The following is a 20,611-nucleotide window of genomic DNA, read 5'->3' as shown; positions in this document are numbered from 1 at the left end:
CGGGTCCGGCCCCACCTGGCCGCGCCCACTGACGTCACCCAGGTGGTCCCCTCGTGGTCGCGCCCTTGCTCTGCCGCCGCCGCGCCCCGCCCGCCCCGCCCCGCTGTCCAATCACCTGCGGGCAGGGGGCGGGGCGGCCGCGCCCCCGCCAATGGGGAGCGGATAAACACGTCCGGCGGGGGCGGGGCCTGGCGGGGCCAGGAGTTGATGGGCGTGCGGAGCAGCCAATAGCGAACGGGCGGCGTGTGGGCGTGGCCTGTGGGGGGCGGGGCGGGGCGCGGGGCGCTGCTCGCCTTTTGTTCGGGCAGGAGCGGGCGGGCGGCGGAGAGCGACGGTGAGCGGGGCTGGGACACCGGGGACGGGTGGGGAGCGACGGTGAGCGGAGCCGGGGCACCGGGAACGGGCCGGGAGGGACGGTGAGCGGGTCCAGGGCACCGGGAACGGGTGGCGGCAGTGAACGGGACTGGCGCACCGGGCACGGGGAGCGACGGTGAGCGGGGCGGGGCACCGGGAGCGGCGGTGAGTGGAGCCAGTCAGCGAGCATCGGGCATGGGGGACCGGCGGTGAGCGGCAATAGGCCGGCGGAACCGGGCAGGGATCGCTCCGGTGAGCGGGGAGGCTCCGGAGGACCGGGCTGGCGGGGAGGGGTCCGGTGAGCGGGGTTGGGGCGGCCGGGCCGGGCCGGGGCCGTGGCTGTCGGTTGTTCCGGGCTGGGCTGCACCGGACTCCGCCGCGCGGCGCTGGGGAGCGGCCGCGCTCGGGGCGGGGAGGACCAGGGTGGTGGCCGGGCCGGGCAGTACCGGCAGCACCGGCAGTCCCGGCTCGGCCGTGGGGCAGCGCTCCCCGTGTGCTGCCCGGGAGCTCGGCCGGTGCTGCGCGGCACCAGCTGGGCGGGTCCCCACGGGCAGCCGGGCTGTCCCGGCCCTTTCCCGGTGCCGAGTGGCGGCTCCGGGAGTGCGAGGCGCTGACTCTGTCCCGGCCCCGCCCGCAGCCGCCGCTGGGCGGGCGAGGCCCTGGCACGGCGCTCGCCCGGTGCTGTTGGGGCTCTTACGCAAACCGGGGCTGCTCCGTGCCACGGCCACACCTGGGGACACCGCGTGCTGCTCTTGAGGCCGCCTCGGATCGCCTCGACATCGCCATCCCTACCCGTGGGACCGGGGATATCCTCGGCTTGCCACCTGGCATCAGGGGGCTGAGAGGGTCTGGGGGGGTCCTGGCATCACCCCACAGCCCCCCGCGGCTGAGGGGTGCTGGGCACGGTGAGCACGGAGGGTCCCAGCTGAGCCCCCCGGACAGCGGCCATCCGCACCGGGAAACGGCGGGGGGAGCGAAACTTGGCTGTTTGTCTGATGTTTGGAGAGGAGAGAGCGCTCTAATTGCGTTAGCTGAGTGATTAGCTTAATTAATCAGGTTTACAGCGCAGATGAAAGGATAATGCTGAAATGTTGCTGGGAGTTGCCCGGAGAAGGCAAACGTGGGCTGTCATACGAGCAGCGTGTGCTGGGAGAGGAGCGGACGGGACAGGGTGACCTGCGCCACCATCGTGCCTGCCCGGGTGTGGGACCATCAGCTGCACCCTCTCCGGCCAGGCTGGGAGTCCCTGCACCCCCGAGACGCTGTTGGGGTGCCGGGGTGAGTCCCATGCCTGGTGTCATGTTCCCTTGTCAGCTTCCCCATACCAGAAGGGAGGTGGCGGCTGGGGACACAGCCCCGTGACACAGCCCCCCCAGTGGCTTCACCTCCTGCTCCAGCCCACGTCGTGCTGGTGCTGGCGCTGGTGCCAGCCCCGGGCAGCGCACAGCTCCGGTGTCCGTCTGCCATCGGCCGGGGGGAGCCGGGGGCGCAGCGTGGCCCCGCCAGCTGCCGCCGGGATGGGGATGGGGATGGGGCTGGAGCCGTGCCGGGGGCGTTTGCTCCGGGCTGGCAGGTGCAGTGTCCGCGGGGGCTGCTCCGGGCTCCGCGCTCGGAGTGTCCGGTCCAGCCGGAAACAGGGAGGAGAAAATTATAGGGGTCCATCTCTGTGTCCTTGTCGCTGTCGGAGCTGGCTGGGAAGGGTGCAGGGCACCCACTGGAACTGCGTTTGTACATCCGAAGCCTGTTATCGCTCATTGTTTTAGAGGTTTTCCATGAAGTGTCACGAAAAAAACCATTTTTACTGCTAATTTGGCTTAAACAAGTTGGCCATGGGGACGGGGCCGCGCAGAGCTCCTGGCAGCGGTGGCTCGGGGTTGTTCTCCCTCCTTGCCCTGTGCAGGAGCAGGGACAGACGCGGGTCCCCAGGGCTCGGGGCGCTGGGGAAAGGTGGGGCGGCCGTGCGGGGCCCTCTCTCAGACAATGGCGTTCCAGTCTATTGTCTGGGCGATGTGCCGTGTCCTTGCCGGCTCCAGGAAGCGCGTTCATCCCCGGGAGGGGCTGTGGGGACGAGCCGGGCTGCAGGGAGGGGTCTCCTGGGGCTGGGTGTGCGAGTAGTTTGTGCTCCGTGCCTGGGCTAGCGCGGGTGCATCGTGGCCGGGCTGCAGGCAGGGGCATTGAGGGATGTCCCCTCCGGTCCTGGTGCCGCATTTCAGTGTTTCAGCGCTGCCCTAATCCTATTAACTCCCCCCTTTGTTTCCCCCACCTGAAAGCCTCGCTCAGCCCAGCCGGGCAGGCACTGCGGTGCAGCTGCACGGCTCCTGCAGCCCAGCCCGTTCCTGGGGAGGACGGCTTCCCTTCGAGACTGTGCTTTGGTGTGGGAGCGCTTGATGGGATTTGGCTTTTTATCACACTTCCAGATCTCCGGGATTTCAGGCGGCGCTTTTGCCGGGCGCGCTGCCGCTCGCAGATGGCAGAGCTGCCCTTGGCCCCGCTCCGCAGGCTGGGGGAGCGAGCAGAGCCTCTCTCTGCGCAGAGAACTTGCAGAACTTTAATTGCAGCATCCCTAACGACGCTTGTGCCGGTTTTGAAGGTTTAAATTAGACGGGCTTCTAATTAACAGAAGTTAAAAAGAAATGTCGTGTCTGTTACAGCAGTAGGAGCCTAACTCGGGGTTCAGGTGGTGCTTCCCCACCTGGACAGGGTGTGTGGGCACCCAGAGCTGGGGGTGGGTGTCAGTCTCAGCCCCGTGGGGTGTCTCGGGTGGGTCTGTGTGAATGGACACGGCTGGGGATGGCAGCTTGGGAGGACACCAGGGCAGCATCCGTGCCTTGAATCGCATTCTCTGCTCTGGCAGGGTTGATTTTACCCCTCTTTGCTCATGGACGGACCTGACAAAGATGTGGACAAGGGCGTGGGAAGGTGCAGGTACTCTTGCTCCAAAAAAGCTTAAAACTTGACCTCAGCCCCGTGTCTGCGCTTAAACAGGGCTGGCTTTGCAGCCACACCCGCTTTGTCCATGGCTGCGCGGGCTGGGCAGGGGGGAGATGAAGATGTTTCTATTTAAGCAGAGGTTTGAAATACCCTTCTAAATCCGCCATCCCCGATGGGTTGTGCGGTGGCTGCTGGCGGGCCTGGAGGCATCCTGGCACGCCTTGGGCTCGGGAATTGCTTTGGGAACGGGGCCGGAGCCTCGAGCCGCGGCTGCCGGGGCTTGTCGGGCAGCCCGCGACATCTGTGCCGCCTGTTCCCAGCCCTCCTCGGGCCTCCTTCCCAGACCCGGAGCTTCTGCAGGGGTGGAGACGGAATGCTCGGTGTTTTCCCCATATCCCACGCCTGGCTGAGCTGACCTGGCAGGGGTGACGGTGGCAGTGCCCTCTGGGGGCTGCCCTGCTGTTGAGGCACAGACCCCATGGGGTGGGTGCATGGGGGTCCTGTGTGGCTTTTTGGGGTAGGGGGCTGGATGGAAAGCGTTCCTCTGTGTGTGGGGAGAGACCTTTGGCAGCTGGCAGAGCTGCTGTAATCGCGGTGACGCAGGGGCAGAGCCCTGGTGACAAATCATTAACTTGCTCCGACAGGCCGGGTGCTGACGGCTGTGGGTGATAATTTCTTGTGAAGCGTCTGAACTTTGCAGCTGTAATGCAACTGGATGGAGAAATTAGGCCGGGGCTCAGCACCTCTGTGCCCCTCCTCGCTGCCCCAGCTCCTCTGGCAGGGCTCGGTGGCAATCCCTGTGTGCTGGGCACCGTGGATGGAGCTGGGAACAGCCAGCAAGGTCCAGAGCCTGCAGTTAGAGTGTTCTTATTGTTCTTTGTGCTCATTGAGACAAAATAATGGTTTTTGGGTTTTTTTTATCCAGATGGAGTAATTGTGATTAATCTCACCATGCCAGTTCTCCATTTCATGGACAAGTGGCAAATTCCCATCTTTCCCAGACGTGATTCTAATGAGATCAGCAGAGTGTGGGGAGATGAGCCCATGTGGGTCCTCCTGATCCTGCAGGTGGAGGTGTCTGTGCCAACAGCCAGTGATGTGGGGAGGGGGATGCGCTGCCAGAGACCCCACAGTGGGTCTTGGGCAGGTGGGTGTCCCTGGGAAAGCCATCCCTGGGCTGAGGGTCCTGCTGTGGGCCCTGCCCTGCACAGGAGCCGGGGCTGGGTGTCATGCTCAGCGCCGTGTGTGCGCACGCAGCGGGAGAGCGCTTGATGGATAACACTGTGTTGGTTTGTGATGTGAAGTGCCAAAACATCACAGCCTGGGCCTGGCATGTGCTGGAGCTGTCAGGAGCTGTTAATTCAGGTGCAGGTGAGGCATTTCGGGGACACGGTCTGGGTTGATGGAGAGCATCAGCTGAGTGCTGCAGGTCGTGGCACAGTTGTCACCTTCTGGGGCTACTCTGCTGCCAGAGCCTGGTCTGGTGCTCAGGGGGATGCAGCACCCCCAGCAAGAGGAGCTGGAGCTTTGCATGAGGCATTCAGCAGCTCAAGTATAACAAAATCACAGTAGCTGAAATATAGAAAAGGTTTGGAGCCGGGATCTGAAGCTCCTGCACCCTGCTGCCTTTCCTGAGTGCCCAGAGCTGGTGGGGCAGCCAGGAGCCATTCTGGACCAGGGCACATCCACACACAAAGGCCATGGGCTCCTTTGTGTGCAAGGCCAGGCCAGTGGTTTTGCCTGCTCTAACGAGAGGCTGATCCCCTGCCACTGTCTCCTCCTCATTAAACTTCAAGCTGCTCTCGTTCCCCTTTGAACTCTTCCACTCATCTTCCCTGTGAAGCCCCAGTGAAAGGGCTCCCGGTGCTGGGATCTGACTCCAACGCTTCCCATTGATGCTGCTGAGGTCTTGACAAGCTCCTTTCTCTGCCTGCTCCCGCTGTGTGTTCCTGAGGATCCTCTTCAAAACCACTGAAGCTTTTGTGCTGTGTCTGCAGGGCCTTCGTTAGCGGCTGCCTCAGCTTTCCCAGCCCTTGGTGTCACTTGAGAGCACCTTGGGGCAGGGGCAGGGTGCTGGGGGACTTCAAGGTGCACTCTCACAGGGCTCTGGGTGCCCTTGTCTGTGGGGAGACCTTGTGCTCTGGCTGCCCAGGGCTGTCTGAGCTGCTAATCCCTGGCTGCTCCAGGGAGGGGGGGACCGGAGATGGCTTCTGTGTAGTGTAAGTGCTTCTAAAATAGAGTCTTTTCTTGTGCTGCATTTATTGAATTGCCTTAACTGCCTCTTCCCTTTCCCTTGTAAGCCTTGGCCACTGTAATTGCAGTGAGCTCAGCCGAGCTCAGCCCCTCACATGCTGGGGCTGCATGAGGGGCTCCCCCCAAGCACTGTGGGGCTCTGTGGAGCACCCACACTGCTCCATGCTGGGCTGAGGGCAGGCTGGACCTGCCTGTGATGAGCTCAGGCTGCCCCTCACACCCCCTGACCCTGAGACCCAGTGCTTGTGGGGGCTTGTGAGGGTGCCCTGTGCCCCACAGCTGCTCCCCTTGGGGTGACCCCACACTGGGGATCACAGCTGCTCACCCCAGGGGCTGCTGCTCCCCGAGAAGCCCCTGAGCAGAGGATATTCCTGCATAAAGCAGCGCTCGCTGCTCTCCTGATGCTGTTCTGGGCAGTTCAGCCCTGTGTGCCGGCTGTGCCCTGCCTGCTGGGGCTGAAGGCTTCACAGCAGCTGGTGAGAAGGGCTACTCAGGCCTGGGGCTGCATGTTTGCCAGAGACTTCCTCTGCAGACGGTGTCCCGGGGGCGCTGTGCTGCTTGGACCACGATCAAATGGCTCCGGGGGCGGATGAGCTGCTGGCCAGTGCCCGACAGCCTGCGGGAGCTTCCTCTGCCTTCCTGGCTCAGGGAAGTGGTGGGAGAGGGATTAACCTCTTCCTGGCAGTGCCCTGCTTGAGTGCCTGAAGGCCCTGCCCGTCCTGCATCCCATGGCTGAAACCCCTCGGGTGTCTTGGCTGCTTTCCTGTTGTGGTGCAGGAGCAGGATGGAGATTCTCCCCAACTCGCTGGCCCCTCTGAACAGTCCCCCACAGCTGCCTCACTGCTTCCTGGGGGATTTCTCACTGTTTGAGGAACAAACCCTGTTTCTCTGGGGTCTAGGTTTGTGTGGAGTGGGGCTCAGGTGAGGCCTGGTGGGTTCGTTCTGCCCTCACTGTTCTCCCCTTCCCATCCACCAGCTCGGTGGGGGAGGCATGGCTGGGCTCAGCAGCAATCATCCTGCCCACAGGCCTGATGTGGGAAGGCTGGAGCCCACCCAGACATGCCCCTTGCTCATGGCTGACCCTTCAGTGTGGGTATTGTCACATGTGCCCCAAATAACACCCTGCCTCTCCCTCCTGCACAAGGGTCCTTCCTTGCTGCAGCACTTCCCTAGAAACACTGCTGGGAATGGCTCCTGAACCCAGGGCTAACCAGCTCTCCTGATCCTGCTGAGGAGAGAGGACACCTGAGGACAGAGCCAGGCTGTGGAGGATGAGGGAGAAGCTTGTGTCAGTGTCTGCCCCTCACGGAGTGATGAGCAGGGCACGCTTGACACAGGGCTCAGAAAATGTCACTGCTCACAGCAGGAGTGTCTGGCATTTGCTCCACTGGCCCTGTCACCTCGGGTGCTGCTGGCTTTGCTGTTCCCTGTGGCCATGAGCAAATGCTGTTGGGGGGATGCTCAGGGGAAGCACAGGTGCCTGTGTCTCTTCAGTGGGGCTCCTGGTCCTGCTCTCCTGCTTGGAGCTCGTCTGGGGCAGCTCATGTCAGAGCTGGAGGAGCTGTGCTGGCTTTTGATGTCCCTGGGTGCTGTGGTGCAGACAGAAGGGGTGGCTCATGCATAATGCAGGGCTCTGTACAGTGTCTGAGCCCAGCTCCTGGAGGTTTGGAAAATTAAGTGCCTGTCTGATGCCTCTAAATTGTGGCGTGGATGTCACTGTTCAGCAGTGGTGCAGCAGCATCAGCCCCTGCCAGCTCTGCCAGCTGCTGCCCGGGGTCCCTGCCCTGGCTGTGTGGTGTGTGCTGCCCTCAGCTCTGCTCTCCCCCTGCCCACCTTGTCCAGGGCAGCTTTCCAGTGCTGGCCTGGGCTGTTGTGGCCTTGCAGTGCAGGTGGGATGGTGCCAGCTCACCCAGCCCCATGGCGCTGTGCCCTGCCAGTGTCACAGAGCCCTCTCCTGCCTACCACCTCCACACTTCATAAAACACGGCTATTGCTTCTCTTGGGTTTCCCAACACTATTTAGAGACTGCCACCGTGCCAGGGTGACCCCGCTGAAGGACTCACCCTCCCAAATACCAACGCAGGTGTGCGGCACTCCCAGCTCCGCCCCGGGGCTCCCACGGCCCATCCCTGCTGCCACGCGGGGTGGGGAGCAGCTCTGCCCCTCCTCTGGCCCCTGGCACCGTGTGTCACACACCGTCCTGCCCCACTGCTCAGATCCACCGCCCTCCACTAGCGGCTCCTCCGTTTCCTGACCACCGTGCATGATGCTCAGCCCATTAGAGCCGCTCTCAGTCTGCCGGTGCTGCTTGACAGCTCAAAAAATATCGGATTGGCAGGAGCTGCGCCCTGCCGCGGCTCCGGGCAGGCGGTGGGACCGGGGCTGGGCGTTGCGGGATGCTCCTACCGGGGGGGACACGCGTGGGGGGCGTATTTCCCATCTGAAGGATGAGAGTTTGGGATTCCTCCCTGTGCAGAGAGGGCTCGGGGTTCCCATCTGTGCAAAGGGTTTGGGGTTCCTCCCTGTGCAGAGAGGGCTCGGGATTCCTCCCAGTGCAGAGAGATTGGAATTCCTCCCTGTGCAGAGAGGGCTCGGGATTGCTCCCTGTGCAGAGAGATTGGGATTTCTCCCTATGCAGAGGGTTTGGGATTCCTCCCTTGCAGCTCCTTGGGAACAGCCGGCAGCGCCGGACGAGCCGCGCCAAGCCCGAGCGCGCCGTGCCCCGCCGAGCCGCGTCCTCGGCCACCACCCGACGCCCTGACTCAGCCTGGGGCCTGGCGGGAGGCTCAGCTCCGTGTTCTCGCTCCCCCAGGAGGGTTTTGGGCCCGGGGTGCCGCCCCAGCCCGGCCGGTCCCTGCGGGTCCCGCGCGGTGCTGGCGGCTGGAGCGGGGCCAGGGATGCGCGGCCGCCCCGGCGCAGGAACCGGGGCCGGTGCAGGCGGTAATTAGGGTGTTTGCGATGGGTGCTGCTGCTGCTGCTGCTCCCTTATCGCCTCTGAAACTCTGACTCATTCCTCTCCTGCGCGGCCGGGAAGGGATAGGAATGCTGGGTGATGGGTCAGCGGAGGGCTGGGCGGGTGCTGCCTCCATCCCTCCTTCCCTGCCTGCCTCCATCCCTCCTGGTCGTGCCGGAGGCCTGGATGCAGGGCTGGTGACTCACAGCCCTGAGTGAGCTCAGGCATTAATCCCTGAGCCATCCTCCCTCCTCCTGTATCTCCAAATTAAAGACAAGGAAATCCCAGCCCTGCTCCCAGCAACCTTGGCTGGTTTGTCCTGAGTGTTGGGATGTGCCGGGCTGCCCTGTCCTGGCACTGAGTGGGGAGTGCCGAGCCCCAGACCACGCCGTGGGCGCCTGTGGGAGAGCTGAGCCAGTGGCTTTGCCTGCTTATTTTTAGGTGCTTTAGGAGTGTCCCAGGAAGCTTCTAAAAAAGTTCATTTTATGCTTGGAACTCCAGCCATATGGAGCTTGGAGCTCCTGGCATGCCCCCAGCTCTGAGCAGGTTGTGTCTCTGGAAAAGGTCTTAAAAAAGCTCATGGGACCCTGAAGCTTGTGGTGTGTCTGCGCTGGGCAGAGCCTGCCCACACCTTGGCCGTGGCAGTGGTGAGACACAGCTCGGTGAGACGCAGCCGCCGTTCATGTCTGAACACGAGCAGCAAAGTGCTGAGCTTTGGGTTCGTCATCGCGGTGCCGCCTTTCATCTCCAGTGGGGGAGGAGGGCAGATAGGGATCGGCTCCATCTGCGCAGGGCCGGCTGCTGCGCGGGGCCTGCCGTGCCATTCGGGGCCAGGACGGGGGCAGGAGGGTCCTGAGGCTGCCTGGAGGTGTAACATCTGCCCTGCCTACCTCGCAGAGCAGCCATGGAGGTGATGAACATGATGGAGCAGCCCATCAAGGTGACGGAGTGGCAGCAGACCTACACCTACGACTCCGGGATCCACTCCGGTGTCAACACGCAGGTGCCCTCGGTCAGCAGCAAGTGCCTGGGGGACGATGACGAGGTGTATGGGAAGCAGTACACCATCAAGAAGACAACCACCACGAGTTACTGCCAGGGAGGGAGCCAGAGCCAGAGCCAAGCGCAAGGTAAGGGGCTGTGAGGCCCGGCACATCCGCGGGCTCAGCTGCTCAGCTCCTGCCTTCCTCTTCCTCCCCCGCAGCTGTGCTGCTTCTGGGTACTCCTCCATGCTGGCTTCCACACCCTGGGAGTTGTTGCTGCCTAAAATATGCTTCCTCCTGTCCTCCTCCCCAGCGCCGAGAGGCTGTGGCGCGGGGGCGGCGGGCGGTCAGCCCGCGCTGGAGCTGAACTGAGTGGTGCGCACATCCGAGTGCGCCAGCGGGTTGGCTCGAGATGGGAACAGCTGATCCCATCCCACGGAGCTGCCACCTGCTCCACTGCCTGTCTGCCTGCTGGGAAACCTGTCCCAGTGTGGCTGCCAGAGCTGCCAGTCTGTGCCATAACACTGTGGGCACTGCCACGGCTTCTCCTGCTGAGGCGAGGACGATGTGGAGCCGCAGCCTGGGGTGAAGGAGATGCTCCCCCCAGCTTTATCCCCTCAAAGGGGCTGGTTTGCTCTGCTTGCCTCTGCAGTTCCCTGTCAGCACTAGGTTTATTGGCAGTTCCCATGGGGATCAGAACTCCCCATGGGACCCTGTGCAGTCCTTGTGGTGCAGAGGTGGTGACCATGGTTGGCTACCACAGTATCACAGCTCAGCATCCTCGATGGGCAAGGCCTCAGTGTTGTCCTTTTTTCCAGTGCCAGCTAGTCCCAAGTTGCAAATACCCTTAATTTTTTTAATTAATAGGCCTTGTGTGACAACTGCCCCATCACGCTGCCTAATTGAGTGTTGTCTTATCTCTGTGCTGCCGGATCTGTTTACGCTTTGAAGCTCCAGCTCTGCGCAGAGCGCGCGGGCACTGCTGACGTGGCCGGTGTCTCTGCGCTAAGCTCTTGCTCATCTCGTTGGGTTTGGGGAGCAGGGCTGGGAGTGCTCCTTGGAGAGAGCCTCATGCTGCCTCCCTGTCCCCCCTCCTGCAGCAGACATGGAGGCCCAGCTGGCCATGACCCGTGCCCAGCGTGTGCGGGCTGCCATGTACCCCGAGACGGTGGAGGACCGCTCGCTCCTCATCACCACCCAGCTGGAGGGGCAGCAGACCAACGTGCAGCGCCTGGCTGAGCCCTCCCAGATGCTGAAGTCTGCCATCGTGCACCTTATCAACTACCAGGATGATGCTGAGCTGGCCACACGTGCCATCCCTGAGCTCACCAAGCTGCTCAATGATGAGGACCCGGTAAGGAGCTCTCTTTGCTGTGTTTGTCTCTGCAGCTGATGTGTGGTGGAGTTTGCAGGGGTCCCAGGATGAGGGAAGGGATGAGAATCTTGACTCCATGTTTCAGAAGGCTGATTTATTATTTTATGATATATATTACATTAAAAGAAAATTATGTATTAAAGCTATACTAAAGAATAGAAGAAAGGATTTCATCAGAAGGCTAGCAAGGAAAATGATGGAATGATGATAAAATCTTGTGACTGCTCACAGCCTTGACACAGGTGGCTGTCATTGGTCATCAAGTAAGAACAATTTCACATGCTGGGTAAACAGTTTTCCAAATCACGTTCCAAAGCAGCAAAACATGGAGAAGCTGAAGCTTCTCAGCTTCTCAGGAGAAAAGGATTTTTCATAAAATATATCTGTGACACTGGGCTCCTGTCCCTGTGGGGCTCTGTGGCCATGTCTGTCTCCTTCTTATTCGCCAAACTCCTGCTTGCCTCTGCCCTGCACCAGGACTGAGCCCACCCTGCCCAGCCACGTCACCTCACACCCTGTCCTTGCTATGGGACCTCTTCCCACACCTCTCCTATTGGAATATTACCAATATAGCCAGATGGATGTGCCTGAGCTTGTCTGGCCCTTGCTGCTTGACCAAAAGGCGGCAACTGTGGTGATCTCACCTCAGAGACACCTTTGGCTGGCTGCATGCTGCAGCTGGGTGCTTGGAGACAAGTGATTTGGATAATTGTTTATCCAGACATGCAGGAGCTCAGGTTTACCTTGGTGGAGAAGCTTTAAGGTGATGGTGAAGGAAAGGAGTCGGTTCTGATGGAGGGTTTGGATCCAGAGCTTTATTCTGGCTCACAGCCTCTAAATCCAGCAACAGCTCCAGCAGAACTCCCTGAGCCTGTGGTTGCTGCTCCTTTTAACCCTGGGGAGAGGGGCAGGGAAGGAGTAGAAAGCCAACAACTAGGTACAAGGGACAAAGGACACCTGGATGGCCCAATGCCCCCCCAGGGGTAGAGGGCATCTTTTGAATCACTTGATGCTCTTCTGGCATGCCAGGATTGACAGACAGTGCTGGGAGGGGAAGGAGAGGTGACTGACGCACCTGGGGAAGGAATCTTCAGGTAGAAACCCGGGCTATCGGAGGCAAACCATGACCCCTCAACGCTCTCCCTGCAGGTGGTTGTCAGCAAGGCAGCCATGATCGTGAACCAGCTGTCCAAGAAGGAGGCGTCGCGCCGCGCGCTGATGCAGTCGCCGCAGATCGTGGCGGCCGTGGTGCGCACCATGCAGAGCACCAGCGACCTGGACACCGCCCGCTGCACCACCAGCATCCTGCACAACCTCTCCCACCACCGCGAGGGCCTGCTCTCCATCTTCAAGTCGGGCGGCATCCCAGCCCTCGTCAGGATGCTGAGGTAAACGGGGGTGTAGAGCCTTTTGCTGGGTTTGGGGTGTCCTGTTTGGGACAGGCTGCCCGAGCTCCAAAGCAGTTCTCAGCTGCAGGCAACCTTGGCAAGCTTGAGTGAGATCAGCTCTTGAGTGATTATCAGCTCATTGTGATTTCAGCCCTTCAGCTTGCTAGGTGCCTAGGCAGGCAGGGAGAGAGGAGAAGGCTGTATGGGGTTCCACAGTGATGTCTTTATTAATTCTTCTGTGGAGGTTCCCAGTGACAGCTCTTCAACCAGAACCAGGCTAAAACAGCTCTTTTTATATATATATATATATGTATATATGTATGTATATATAAATATATGTATATTTTAATATATATGGGGTACAGGGGGATCAGAAATTGTCCAATGGCAAGGGTTACGGGAAAGTGACCTATAGGGGTACAGAGAGATAAGCAGGCATTCCAAAAGGCAGAAGAAGGGCTTCTAGCCCATTCACCATGACTTGGCATCTCCTATCTTAGGTTTCTGCACACCTGTGCCTGCTACAGTGATGGGCATGCCAGGGGGATGGCAGAGCCTGGCAGCCCCTCCTGGGATGGGGGCAGAGGAAGGGAGGGCTCATGCTGCCCTCAATGTGGGTCCTTCTGCTCACCAAAGCAATGGGAGAGTGTGAACCTGTGAAAACCCCTGGGGTTTGTGTATGGAACCTGCATGGGGGCAGGAGGAGGAGCAGCTACCTCACCCACACTGGCCACAGAGATGGGGCTCAGGCTCTGAGGTGTCCATTCCCTGGGGTGCTGCTGGGTGCTGGGCTCGGGGCAGCCCTGGGCGCTCTGCTGCAGCCTGCTGTGAGTGTGGTGTAGCTTCTGCCCTGATGTGGAGTGTGCTGCCCTCCCACAGCTCACCCGTGGAGTCTGTCCTCTTCTACGCCATCACCACCCTGCACAACCTGCTGCTGTACCAGGAGGGGGCCAAGATGGCCGTGCGCTTGGCCGACGGGCTGCAGAAGATGGTGCCCCTGCTGAACAAGAACAACCCCAAGTTCCTGGCCATCACCACTGACTGCCTCCAGCTCCTGGCCTATGGGAACCAGGAGAGCAAGGTGGCCTGGGGATCCCAGAGGTGTGGGGAAGGCAAGAAGGGGGTGGTTGCCCAACTTTGCACCTCAAGGATGTGCAGGAGGCAGTGGTGGAGACCCCACCATCCGTGTATCCCTGGTGATGTGACCAGAGCGATCCTGCATGCCAAGGGGCTGGAGCTCCTGCCTGGTTTGTGTCCTGGCATGAGCTGGGGAATCTGGAAAGGGGGTCCCACACCCCAGCCCTCCATTCTTGATGTCCATCCCTGGAAATGTTCAGGATCAGGTTGGGCAGGGCTTGGAGCCGCCTCATCTAGTGGAATGTCCTGCTGCCCGTGGTGGAGGGTGGAACTGGAACTTTAAGGTGCCTTCCAGCCCAACCCATTCTGGGATTGTGCCTTGCAGCTGATTATTCTGGCCAACGGGGGACCCCAGGCCCTGGTGCAGATCATGCGCAGCTACAACTACGAGAAGCTGCTCTGGACCACGAGCCGCGTGCTCAAGGTGCTGTCCGTGTGTCCCAGCAACAAACCTGCCATCGTTGAGGCTGGTAAGAGAGGCTAGGGAACAGCCACAGGGGGAGGTGAGTGGTGGTGGCAGGGTGATGTGGATGGGGACGTGTCCTCCTGCATGGCTGTGGGATGGGCAGGGGTCTGCACAGCCTGTGCTGGCCTGGATTCCTGCTCTGAAGGCTGCTTAGGCATGTTCCTGTGTGGGCAGGATCCATCCTGGCTGTCCAAGAGCTCTTCACACACCACATTTGGCCTCTGCTGAGCTGCTCTGTGTGCAGGAGCATCAGCCCAGCCCACCCAGCCCTGCTGCTGCTCCTGCTGGGATGGCCAGGGCTGCTCACAGGACTGTCCCCTTCCCTGCAGGTGGCATGCAGGCCCTGGGCAAGCACCTGACCAGCTCCAGCCCCAGGCTGGTCCAGAACTGCCTGTGGACCCTGAGGAACCTTTCTGACGTGGCAACCAAGCAGGTGAGGCTGCAGGACCCCTGGCTGTGCTTTGGTGCCACATTTTGGAGCCGTGTCCCTGCCAGGTGCTGGGTGGCTGGTGCCAGGCTGGGTCCAAAGCCTTGTGTTCCTTGTTCCATGTGCCTGGCAGGGTGAGGGGATGCCCTGCTGTGCCCAAGCTTGCCCTGCATCCCAGCGCTGCTCGTGCCAGCTGGCTGCCAGCACTCCTGCGTGTCCCCAGCGCCGGGCCAAGGCCACCACGGTCACTCAGCAGTGCCACCAGAGTTTGCTTTGGCTCGGGAGCCCCATCAGCCTGTCCTGGGCTGGCTGCCTGCCCAGCTCCTTGGGGAGCTGCTGGCAGAGCTGCTGCCAAGGCTGTTGTGCCACAGTCTGTGCAGAGGTGACCCCAGCCCTGCTCTGGGTCTGCTCTCCCAGCCCTTTGCTGCCTCCTGATGAGTTTTCCCATCTGCTGGAGCTGCTCCATGTGGATTAGCTCTTATGCAGCCTGGAAACTATTTTGGCTGTCATGGAACCATCTCTGGCTCTGATGACTGAAGGGCTGGAGGAGGATGTGGTCATGGCTCTTTAACTCTTTCCTGACCTGCTGCTGGCTGCTGGCCAGGACTGGGGTCACTCCATCACTGTGTGGGGAGTGCTGGCAGGGGCATTAAAAGTGTGACCCCAGCAGGAGACATTAAACTCTGAGTGAAACTGCACATGTTAGAGTGGGGTTCACCATGAAGGAGCAGCTCCATCTGTGGGGGATTGAAAAGGAGCCATGGGGGGATGGAAAAGGAGCTGTGTGGGAGTCAGGAGCACTGTGCCCCCCATCACTGGCTGCTGTGGGGCTGGATGTGGGGCTGGAACTGGGTCTGGCTGCGTGTGTGCTGCTCTCACCTCCCATCCCCACCCCTGCAGGAGGGCCTGGACGGCGTCCTCAAGATCCTGGTGAACCAGCTGAGCTCTGATGATGTGAACGTGCTGACCTGTGCCACCGGCACCCTCTCCAACCTGACCTGCAACAACAGCAAGAACAAGACCCTGGTGACGCAGTCCAACGGGGTGGAGGCCCTGATCCACACCATCCTGAGGGCAGGTGACAAGGAGGACATCACCGAGCCAGCTGTGTGTGCCCTGAGGCACCTCACCAGCCGGCACCCCGAGGCTGAGATGGCCCAGAACTCAGTGCGCCTCAACTACGGCATCCCCGCCATCGTCAAGCTCCTCAACCAGCCCAACCAGTGGCCACTGGTGAAGGTGAGGGGCCAGAGGGGTGTTGTGGGCAGGAGGAGGCCCATGAATGGGCTGGAGAGGGCTCCTGGCTGCTGTTCTGGGATGGGATGGGATGGGATGGGACGGGATGGGACGGGATGGGATGGGATGGATGGGATGCTGAGGGGGGCAGCAGCTGGTGCTGTGCACAGAGTGATGGTGGCTGCTGCTGCCACAGCCCTGCTCCTGGTGGGTCATGTCCTGATGGAGGAAGTGGCTCGTGCCTGCTGCTCATTGGAATTGGAGCTCAGCTTGGGGAGAGGGAGGATCCAGGGCAGGGGGAGGCTGAGTCAGCTGCACCACAGAGGGGATGGGGTGGGACACATGGGGAGGGTGCAGCCAATGTGTCTCTGGGGGAACACAGACTGTTCTGATGCACAGTTGAGACAAATGGCTCCTTCCTCCTCCTCCTCCTCCTCCTCCTCTCCCCCAGGCTACCATAGGCCTGATCCGCAACCTGGCCCTGTGTCCAGCCAACCACGCCCCGCTGCAGGAGGCTGCTGTCATCCCCCGCCTGGTCCAGCTGCTGGTCAAGGCTCACCAGGACGCCCAGAGACACGCAGCTGCTGGCACACAACAGCCCTACACAGTGAGCACCCACCCCTGTGCCCCCAGCACAGCCTGGCACCCCAAAATCCAGCCCTTCTCTGACTTACAGGAGATTTTTCAAATGCACAGAAGGTGTTTAGATGCTGTCACTAGCCTGCAGCACTGAACATATCTCCTCCTGCAGTCCAAGACTGAAAACTAATTCACAAATCAAATGGGATGAATCTGTTTAAAATATTTTGTCACCTTAAAAACCTGGGCGTGCCCTGTGCCCATACTTCAGGTGGCTGTGCCCCATGAGTGAGGCTCTGTCTGAACTCTTGTTCCCTGGCAGGATGGAGTGAAGATGGAAGAGATTGTGGAGGGTTGCACGGGGGCACTGCACATCCTGGCCCGGGACCCCATGAACCGCATGGAGATCTTCCGCCTCAACACCATCCCTCTCTTCGTGCAGGTCAGGGACACAGGGCCGCCTCCTGCCCAGCCTGCACGGGGAGCTGCATCCTGGCCATGCATCAGGACGTGCCCAGAGCACAGGGGCTCCTGGCAGGCTGCTTCACGCAGCTGCTGATCTCTCCTGACAGCTCCTGTACTCGCCGGTGGAGAACATCCAGCGCGTGGCGGCCGGCGTGCTCTGCGAGCTGGCCCAGGACAAGGAGGCAGCAGATGCCATCGATGCCGAGGGCGCCTCAGCTCCCCTGATGGAGCTGCTGCACTCCAGGAATGAGGGCACAGGTGAGTGCTGCCGTGCTGGGGACTCTCCTGGTGCTGGTGCTGCGTGGCAGCAGGAGCTGAGGCTCTGGCTGTCCCCGCAGCCACCTACGCGGCCGCTGTGCTGTTCCGCATCTCGGAGGACAAGAACCCTGACTACAGGAAGCGCGTCTCCGTGGAGCTCACCAACTCCCTCTTCAAGCATGACCCCGCAGCCTGGGAAGCGGTGAGCATCCCAGCCAGACCTGGATTTCCCTGGGGATGGCCCCTGAGCATCCCAGCCAGACCTGGATTTCCCTGGGGATGGCCCCTGAGCATCCCAGCCAGACCTGGATTTCCCTGGGGATGGCCCTTGAGCATCCCAGCCAGACCTGGATTTCCCTGGGGATGGCCCCTGAGCATCCCAGCCAGACCTGGATTTCCCTGGGGATGGCCCCGTGCTGCTTCCAAAAGCTGTTGGCAGCACCTCCAGCCGGAGCTCAGACAGGAGGGGCTGTCAGACAGTGGGAGGTGGGAGGCAGAGGGGCTGTGGCCTCAGCTCCTGGGTCATGGTCCCTGAGCATCATGAACATCAATCCCTTCAGTTTTGCCATCTTCTTCCCTAGGCTCAGAGCATGATCCCCATCAACGAGCCCTACTCAGATGGTGAGTATGGCACCAGCCCTCCTTGCAGGGTCCCCGTGGGCTGGGTTCTGGGGGGCAGCTGCCTCATGTCACTAAGCCAGGCTGGTTTTAAAACCTTTCTCAGGTGGCTGTCAGGCAAGTGCCAGCCCAGTCTGCTGGGGATTGAGTGGGATGCTCAGCTTAGAAAGTTCGTGCTTTCTAACTTCCCCACGATTTGATCTGTGTGTTAGTGTTCTAGGAGAGGAAATCTGACGTGGAAAAACCCTTTGCTTCCTGCAAATCCCAACTGAATGAGGCCAATCCAGTTTGCTGAAAGCAAAGGGTCCGTGTCCCAGGACCTTTGGGGTGTCTGAGGTTTAATTCTTTCTTATCTGAGAGCTGACTTTGTGTCCCTGTCCTGCCAGTCCCCACAGAGGGAGCACACACAGCTCGTGCCCTTGGGCTCGGGGATGGTGGGACACTTTTACAGCACCACGTGTCACATGCTGCCCTGGATGGGGAGGACAAGGAGGTGGCTGAGATCCTGATGGGAGCTGAGGCTGCCACACTCTTTCCCTGCAGAGCTGGACCCTGGTTACCGCCCCATGTACTCGGGTGACATCCCCCTGGACCCCATGGACATGCACATGGACATGGACGGGGACTACCCCATGGATGCCTACAGCGACGGCGTCCGAGCGCCCTTCGCTGACCACATGCTCGCCTAACCCGCCCACAGCCCCACACCAGGTACCTGCCAGCACCCCTGGCACCTGTGGCAGGGCTGCCTGCTGGCACCTGCCACCCTGGTGCCACCACGGTGTCCCTGGCGCTGTCAATGTCCCCATAACCTGTGAGCCCAGGGTGTCCCACGCGCTGGTGTCCTCCCAAATCCCCCCTGGGTGGGTGACAGGAGCTCTCTGCCCCTGCAGGTGTTCTCTCCATGCAGAAGAGGGTGGCCCCAGAGCTGAGCATTCGCGAGAAGGACTTGGGAGACAGAAGTGCCTGAGAAGACAAAACTTTTCCATTCCCACGAGAGGTTTTAGTTTTCGATTTGTTTTCTTCGCTGTGGGTCTGTGGAGAAGGTCCTTCCTCCTGGGACTGCTTCGAGCACCTACTGCCACATCCAGCATCCAAGATACTGTTTCTGAAGCTTTAAAACACAAACCTTGCACCGTTAGTGATCTTTCATTGGCAAAATAGTCTTTTCTATGAATATATATTTCTTTTTTATTTTTAATATGGTGCCAACGGCTTTTGCCGTCTTTAAGTTTGTGCTTTCTAACCTCCCCACGATTTGTTCTGCGTGTTAGTGTTCTAGGAGAGGAATCTGACATGGAAAACCCCTTTGCTTCCTGCAAACCCCAACTGAATGAGGCCAATCCAGTTTGCTGAAAGCAAAGGGTCCGTGTCCCAGGACCTTTGGGGTGTCTGAGGTTTAATTCTTTCCCATCTGGGAGCTGACTTTGTGTCCCTGTCCTGCCAGTCCCCATAGAGGAGTGACTCCAGCATTAGGAACTGTGTCCTTGTACTGATCTTTGTTGCACATTTTAACCCCTTTCCCTTCTCTTTGGTGAGTGGTGTGTTTCCGTCCCCTCCTCCCTTATCTAACGCATTTTTTAAAAGAGGCTTTAGATCTGATGGTGGTTTAACACTCCAGCTGGAAAGGGATGGACAGCTACTGGAGTGTGGGTCAGGAATGGAAGATTTTATTATTTCTGTAAGTTGTTTTTGTATAGACCAAAGCAAAGAATAAAATAACCCCTGCAGCCCCGTGCTGCCTTGAGCCTGTTCTTCTGTCGGCTGGGGACGGTGCCTTGGGGCAAAGCAGGGGAAAGCACAGCTCTCACCCTCTGGTGAGCCCCTCCATGGGCCAGAGTGATCCTGGGGAGCTCATTCCCATGCTTGGCACCTGCTTTGCCTGGATGTGGGCCCAGGCTGCCGCAGAGCACGGCAGGACAGCGAGATTCATGTGCTGTGCTCAGGACAGGAGCAAGCGGGGACAAAGCAGCAGGAGCTGGGCTGGGAAGTGGGTCTGGGGGGGACATCCTGCCTGCCTGAGCTCGGTGCTGTGGCCACAGCCAACCCCAGTGCTCAGGGAAATGGAGCTGCTTCCTGCCACAGCCCGTGCCAGGACCTGCAGCGAGCAAAACAACAGCTGCTTTCCGGGCAGAACCCAGTGCACTTCCCGAGGGCCATGGGGCTGGGGTGCCTCATGGGATGGGGGCCAGACAGCCCCTGGCCTGCTGCAGCTGCTGCACAATCTGTGACAGGCCTTGGCTCCAGCCCTGTGTGCCTGGATGGGGCTTTGGCTGTGCTGAGCCTGGACCCCACCTCGTGGAGCCCTGCTGCGTTCACAGGGATGTTTGTGCTGTCACAGCTGCCTGTCCCCAAAGTGCCAGCGGGTCTGGAGATGCCCCAGAACATCTGCCCTAGGAGGGGCCGGGTCCTGCAGCCCTCCTGGAGCTGTGGGCAGGGATGCACATGCCGAGATCCCCAGTTCCCTTGGGCGGAGCTGCCAGCGGCATGTGTGGGATTTTGGGGGGAAAATGGAGCTAGAGGACACCTGGACCAGAGCAACCAGAGCTGCTTGCGGGGTCCTCAGGGAGGGATGGACTGCGGGTCCCGGCATCCTCGGCTGGGAGCGGCTTTTGCTGTCGGCGGGGCCGGGAGCGATGTCCATGGGAGCGATGTCCATGGTTCCGATGGCTCCGCAGCCAGGAGCAGCGCCCAGCGTGTGTGTGGATCGCCCTCCTCGCAATCCCTGCACCCAAACCCGGCATTCCCGCACTCCCGGTGCCCCCGGGCTCCCGCGGTGTCCCACTCCACGCCCGCTGTCACCGGCCGCGCTGTGCCTCCCGTTCTCACGGTGTCCCGCCTTCCCCAGGCTGGGCACCCCAAATCCCCGGGCCGTGCCCGAGGGTTCCCCTCCGTTCCCCGGAGAATCTGAGGGCGGCAGCCGCAGCCCCAGGAAAATTTGCCTCATCTCTCCCCTTCTCACGGCGCTCCTCGGGAGGTGCCCGGGCAGGAGGCGCAGGATGGCACCGGGCAGGGCACAGAGCGAGTCTGCACAGGCACCTGGGTCAGGCTGAGCCAGGACCGTGCTCCTCCTGGCCCGTGTCCCATCGGTGCCCGGGACCCCCGTCCTGCCCTGGCCCAGCTCCCGGGGCAGCTCCCGGCTCATCAAGCGCTGCTGGAGGGCGGACAGCGGGGTCCGGGGTCGGTGG

The 20,611-nt window shown here is 60.8% G+C and overlaps 1 protein-coding gene across 4 annotated transcripts; it reads left to right on the top strand.

Moving 5' to 3' along the window:
• Positions 1–290: 290 nt before the first annotated feature.
• On the top strand, positions 291–19,153 carry JUP (junction plakoglobin). Of its 4 annotated transcripts, none has more exons than XM_059489193.1 (15): positions 291–334; positions 9,389–9,621; positions 10,575–10,828; positions 11,999–12,237; positions 13,117–13,318; positions 13,700–13,844; positions 14,170–14,273; positions 15,168–15,506; positions 15,955–16,110; positions 16,405–16,524; positions 16,655–16,805; positions 16,886–17,007; positions 17,387–17,426; positions 17,967–18,134; positions 18,317–19,153. In XM_059489193.1, exons 2-14 carry the CDS (start codon positions 9,396–9,398, stop codon positions 18,110–18,112), a joined length of 2,244 nt encoding a protein of 747 aa, XP_059345176.1. In that variant the 5' UTR covers positions 291–334; positions 9,389–9,395; the 3' UTR covers positions 18,113–18,134; positions 18,317–19,153. The 4 variants fall into 4 exon arrangements, with proteins under 4 accessions (XP_059345176.1, XP_059345177.1, XP_059345178.1 ...); XM_059489194.1 differs by lacking the exon at positions 291–334 and adding an exon at positions 341–375; XM_059489195.1 differs by lacking the exon at positions 291–334 and adding an exon at positions 486–490 and having other exon boundaries at positions 9,394–9,621.
• The last annotated feature ends 1,458 nt before the right edge of the window (positions 19,154–20,611 follow it).

This window comes from Ammospiza nelsoni, chromosome 26 (genome assembly GCF_027579445.1).
Source record: "Ammospiza nelsoni isolate bAmmNel1 chromosome 26, bAmmNel1.pri, whole genome shotgun sequence".
Taxonomy (NCBI): Eukaryota; Metazoa; Chordata; class Aves; order Passeriformes; family Passerellidae; genus Ammospiza; species Ammospiza nelsoni.
Note: the sequence above shows the minus strand (reverse complement) of the source record. Positions and strands in the feature narration are given on the sequence as shown.

Bases quoted from the DNA above. Each gene is read 5' to 3' on its own strand.
- JUP (XM_059489193.1), top strand. From the start codon at position 9,396: ATGGAGGTGATGAACATGATGGAGCAGCCCATCAAGGTGACGGAGTGG. The intron at 12,238-13,116 runs GTAAACGGGGGT...GCCCTCCCACAG, and splicing joins GCCCTCGTCAGGATGCTGAG to CTCACCCGTGGAGTCTGTCC. The intron at 13,845-14,169 runs GTAAGAGAGGCT...CCTTCCCTGCAG, and splicing joins ACCTGCCATCGTTGAGGCTG to GTGGCATGCAGGCCCTGGGC.